The sequence below is a fragment of the Salvia hispanica genome, chromosome 3 (assembly GCF_029641045.1).
Source record: "Salvia hispanica isolate PSC_SH4W2 chromosome 3, Shi_PSC_v1, whole genome shotgun sequence".
NCBI classification, from domain to species: domain Eukaryota; kingdom Viridiplantae; phylum Streptophyta; class Magnoliopsida; order Lamiales; family Lamiaceae; genus Salvia; species Salvia hispanica.
The window spans coordinates 4,239,796-4,245,795 of NC_142694.1; the positions used below are offsets into that span (position 1 = coordinate 4,239,796).

General features: G+C 35.1%; 1 protein-coding gene across 1 annotated transcript; it reads left to right on the forward strand.

Annotated features, from left to right (window-relative positions):
* Positions 1-2,019: 2,019 nt before the first annotated feature.
* On the forward strand, positions 2,020-4,797 carry LOC125215676 (exocyst complex component EXO70A1-like). Its single transcript, XM_048117172.2, has one exon. It carries the CDS (start codon positions 2,567-2,569, stop codon positions 4,586-4,588), a length of 2,022 nt encoding a protein of 673 aa, XP_047973129.1. The 5' UTR covers positions 2,020-2,566; the 3' UTR covers positions 4,589-4,797.
* The last annotated feature ends 1,203 nt before the right edge of the window (positions 4,798-6,000 follow it).

Sequence of the window (6,000 nt, forward strand, 5' to 3'; positions counted from 1 at the left end):
ACTTGATTGATTCAAAGTCAAATACATCCCACTTTATTGTTTATACAAAATTTACTTACGACTTCAAAATTTTCTAACTAATTAGCTGACATCTAGAAGGCTTGTTGACTTATAATTTCAATATTATTAAATCCACTGCAAACTCATTCGAACTTCTCAATAATAAAACGTGATTTTTGTGTTGATGCAATGCAACTTATAAATTGATTGGTCTAACTTGGACCATTTCGCCTATGAATATATAAATTAAACAATTTTGTAAAAATTATTATTTCGGACATTGTAAAATTAATACTGCCGACATACAGGGTTACTCCCTCCGTCACAGAAAGATTGTCCTAGTTCATTTTTTGTACTCGTTTTGCAAAAATAATAATAAATAGGTTTGGTTGAAAGAGAGTAAAATAAGAGAAAGAATAATGTAGGTAAGACTGTTCTATACATTATTTTCTCTTTTACTTTATTCTCTCTCTACTTTAACTATTTATTACTATTATTTTCGCAAAACGAGTGTGAAAAAGAAAATGAGACAATCTTTCTGGGACGGAGTATTTATTTATAGCAAAATGCACACGCGCTAATTTATAGTTTCTTTATCACGTATTTCTTTCATTGTTTTAGGTAATTGAGGTTTCTTAGTGAAGAAATTAAATGATTGGATTATGATTAAAAAAAATTAAATAACTTTACATTTCATAAAAAAATGGGCTTGACTGGGTCACTAAGAGGGCGGCCCATGGGTTTGCTAATGAGTTTTAAGATTGGGTCGTTTAGTAGTTTAGTTTCCTGGCACAATTTCGGATTTAATGTACTTTTAATTTGAGAAATTTTGAATTCTATAAGATATGATGAATTGATAAAAATAATAATTTATCCAACTGGAAAATAGTTTATAGTTTGTTATTTTTGGACGTCTTACTACATGTACATTTTTATTTATTGGACATCTTTTATTTTTTCACAAAATAATATTCAAATAAAGTGGAGTCTTTTCTTGAGCCACAAAACACAATACACTAATGAAGTGATTGTACTCTTTATGTGACTTCCCAGGTTAAATAAGACGTATTCTCTTTTAGTACATCCTGCTATGCTAAGTGAAATACTTTTTCTTTTAGCAAAAATGAGTTAATTGAGAGAAATATGCTAAATTAACCTTTTTGATGATGTCCATTCTTAACTAGAAAGCATGTATTTGAGTTCAGGTGATTCATTTCAAAATGAAAACTCTAATCATTTCAAAATGTCTTACTATAAGTATCTCTAAAGACATCATACTGATAAAGAAGAGAATAATTGTCGCATGATAAGAGATAAAAGTGGTGTAGTTTGGCTACTCAACTGTTTAAGGACCACAAGTATTTAAAGACCAAGACCATAAGATTTGAAGTAAAAAAAGTAATGAGAATACAAGGATGGCAAATGGGCCCCATATTATATTGTAAACGTAAATAAAAAAGAGATAACAAAAAAAAATCATAACACCCCATATTATATTGTAAAATAAATTAAATAAAAAAGAACAAAAAAAAAACATAACACATAAAGATGTATAATGAGATGTTCGATTAGATATTTTATTTTATAAGTACACAGTAGTACTTTTTCTGTCCGTCATTAGGAGTCCCAATTTATGATTATAGTTTATAATCCATTAGGTGTTTCGATTCGTTTTAACTATGAATTATAGGTTGATCTCATATTCAATGAACTTATTCCACTCTCATTTTATTAGTTTAAAATTATAATAGAAAATTGAGTCGTATATTCCATTTTTTTTTTATCACTTTCTTTTATAAGTACTATTTTTTATAATACGAATTATAGGTAGATCTCATATTTAATGAACTTATTCCACTTTTATTTTATTAGTTTAAAACTATAAAAGAAAATTGAGTCGTATATTCTAATTTTTTTTTAGGTTAAATAAAAGTATTGATACCGTTGATTTTCTTAGATTCACTTTATAAATGACGAGAAAGTGGGTTAATAAAAGCGACGCAGACAAATAAAAAAGAAAAACAAAAAAGGAAAAAACAGAGAGAAAAGATGCAAACAAACAAAACAAGAAAAAGGCAAATACACTGTCAAGCACTCTAGCATAGCACGATCCGTTGGATTTGCGAGACAATCTGCCGAAAGCCCTCTTCTTTTCCCGTTCCCGATTTAGGGTTCTCTCTCTCTTCCCCCCAAACGTTTCCGTTTGTTTCAGGACGGAGGAGGTACACTCACTTCTCTTCCCCTTTCCATTTCTCAGCGACTCACTCGATCTATTTTCGCTCCTTTTTTGCTCAAACCACTAAAATCCGTTCAAATTCATCTCTCTCTGGAAAAAAGTTTTGATTTTTAGTTGAGGGTTTATGTTGGTTCAGCACCACCAATGGGAGTTGAGTTCTACAAGAATCCAGATTAGTTGCTCTGTTCTTTGTTTAAATCTGCGTGAATTAGCGAATAATTAGCGAATAATTAGTGTATTAGTGTTTCCAGAAACAATAGTTTGTTTTTTTTTTGCTTTTTTTGGGGATAATTAGTTGGTTTATTAGTTTGTAATTGTGTATGATTGATTATGGATAAAGGGATTGAAAATTTGATATCTGCTAGAAAGTTGTTAAAAGCCAATGTGGAGAAGTCTAAGGCCTTAGGTTTGTCTTTAGAAAAGGCTGGACCTAGGCTAAATGAGATTAATCAAAGATTACCAACGTTGGAGGTGGCTATCCGGCCTATACGGGCTCAACGGGACGCCCTTAGCACCGTTGGTGGCCACATTAACCGAGCTGTGGTTCCAGCAGCTGCTGTTCTAAAGGTTTTTGATGCCATTCATGGGCTTGAGAAGTCGTTGTCCGATGCCCAACACAATCTTCAGGGGTATTTGGGCGTTCTCAAACGCCTTGAAGAGGCATTGAGGTTCTTGGGAGATCATTGTGGGATGGCAATCCAGTGGTTGGGTGATATAGTGGAGTATTTGGAGGATCATAAGGTGGCGGATGATTGGTATATCTCGGGTTTGAAGAAGGCTCTGGATAGCCTTCGGAGATTGGAGGTAGGGGAGGAGAAGGGCCGTCTTGATGGGGGGCTGTACGTGGTTGCAGTGAATAGGTTAGAGAATGAGTTTAGGCGGCTGCTGACAGAAAACAGCATTCCATTGCCAATGTCTTCTCAGTCTTTGCCTGGTGAGCAAGCCTGCATTGCTCCATCGCCTTTACCGGTGGCTGTCATTCATAAGCTGCAAGCTATTTTAGGGAGATTGATCACTGATGGCAGGCTTGAAAACTGCGTGGCTATTTATATTGAGGTGCGGAGCTCAAATGTCCGGGCTAGTTTGCAGGCGCTTAATTTGGATTATCTTGAGATATCTGTCTCGGAGTTTAATGATGTGGCGAGTATTGAGGTGTACATTGCTCAGTGGGGCAAGCATCTTGAATTTGCTGTGAAACACCTTTTTGAGGCCGAGTATAAACTATGCAACGATGTTTTTGAAAGGATGGGGTTGGACGTTTGGAAGAGCTGTTTTGCTAAGATAGCTGCTCAGGCTGGATTTCTCGCCTTCCTGCAGTTTGGAAAGACGGTTACAGAAAGCAAGAAGGATCCGATCAAGATGTTGAAGCTTCTCGACATCTTTGATTCGTTAAGCAAGCTTAGATTGGATTTCAATAAACTCTTTGGTGGAGCTCCGTGTGCTGACATTCAGAATCTGACTCGGGATCTTATCAAGAGGCTGATTGAAGGCGCGTGTGAGATTTTCTGGGAGCTTCTGGTTCAGGTCGAGCTGCAGAGACAGACGCCTCCGCCTCCAGATTGTAGTATCCCTAGAGTGGTGACTTTCATCACTGATTACTGCAATAAGCTTCTTGGCGATGATTATAAACCGATCCTCACGCAAGCCCTAGTCATCGAGAGAAGCTGGAAGCACGAAAAGTTCCAAGAACGTATCCTTATTAATGAGCTCTTGAACTTGGTTAAAGCCATAGAGCACAACTTGGAGACTTGGTCGAAGGGTTATGACGATCCTGCCTCGTCGTATCTGTTCCTGATGAACAACCACTGGCATCTATACAAGTATTTGAAAGACACGAAGCTTGGTGGCCTGCTCGGAGATTCCTGGTTGAGGGATCACGAGCAGGGCACGGGGTATTATTCCTCCTTGTACTTGCGCGAGAGCTGGGGCAAGCTCCCAGCTCTTTTGAGCCGGGAGGGGTTGATCTTGTTCTCTGGCGGGCGTGCCACTGCTCGTAACTTGGTGAAAAAGAGGTTGAAAGAATTCAACGAGGCATTTGACGAGATGTACAAGAAGCAGGCGAGCTGGATCGTTGCAGATAAGGATTTGAGGGACAAGACGCGCCATGCCATAGTTCAGACGATCGTGCCTGTTTACCGGAGCTACATGCAGAACTACGGCCCTCTGGTGGAGCAAGACCAGAGCGCGAGCAAGTACGCGAAATACACAGTGCAGTCGATCGAGAAGATGTTCGATTCTCTCTTCCTTCCGAGACCTCTGAAACAGGGGAGCAGTTTCAAGGCGAGGCGAATGAGTGGGAAGTTCAACAATGCCGTTGTGGATCAGTATAAGACTTCTCCGGTCACTGTATAGCTGCCTTTGACAAGATGAACATCTTGCTGCTTGGGGTTTTAGAGGGAAATTTTATGTTAAGTCTACTCATTCATGACTTGTCTCTATTTTGCAATCTTTAATAAATATTTATGTGTATTGTAGCTGTCTGTGCTATTATTTCGGACAAGTTTGTTTAGAAGTTTGAGAACTTTGATTCTTCGTTAGTAAAGCACGAAGAATGTGACAAATTATGTGCTGCAAAAAAGTGTATTTTTTTTGGCGACTTCCTGTTATACTCTTTGGAATGATGAATGTGACTAGGGGTGTGCATTCGGGTTTCGGTTCGGTTTTTCGCTCAAACCGAATCGAACCTGAAAAACTGAATTTAGGCTAAAATTGAAACCGAACCGAAAAATTGAAAAATCGAACTTAAAAAACCGAACCAAACCGAAAAAATCGAAATTTTAAAACAAAACTGAAAAACCGAAAAAAATAGTATATATTAATAGGGATGTAATCAATTGCTAACTAATTACCAATCCCAAATTGAGACCAATTTTCAACCATTAGATTAGAAGATCTTGTGGTTAATATGATGCCAAGGGTAATATATTTTAAATTTAAATAATTATTAATTAAATTAAAAGGGTATTAATGTCAAATCTATATGTAGTAATTATAACTAACTACTTTCTCTCTCCTCAAAATCATCTCAAATCTTTAAATTTACGTAACTCTCTCAATTTAAATTATTTTTTCGCAAAAAATATATCAAATTAAAGATAATTTAATAAGGATTCCAACGAGATCTCAATTGCATATGTTCCGACGATGTTCGGGTGATGAAATTTGATAAATTATATTTCAATTTTCGTACATGTTGATAAACAGCTATTTTCAACAAATGCAACAAAAAATCTCAATATATTGTAGGCAAAATCTCAATATTATGCATGTCCAATCTCAATAAAAATGTGTTGATATTCCAATGTCATATTGTTGATATTTGTAATACACAATGTTGATATAAAAAAACACTCACGAAAATTATCATATGATAACATAATGACGGTATTACCCTTTTGTTGATATTTTGTCTACTATTTATTGAGATTTTGTGAGCTTTAATCTCATCCACTCATTTTAAAATCTAAGGGTGGAGATTTAGTCTTGATTTTGGATTAGGGTGCTAAAAGCATTAGAATAGGACCATATATTAATATATATAATTTATTGTATTTTATATATACTAATAGAATATAAATATATATAATATAAAATTAATAGAATATATATAATATTTATTATATAAAAATATATTAAAAGAATATATACTATATATGATATAATATACTAAATTAATAGAATAAAAATATAATAATATATTTAAAATATAATTCGGTTTTTCGGTTTTTTTTTTTCGCCCAAACCAAACCGAACCGAAAAACTGA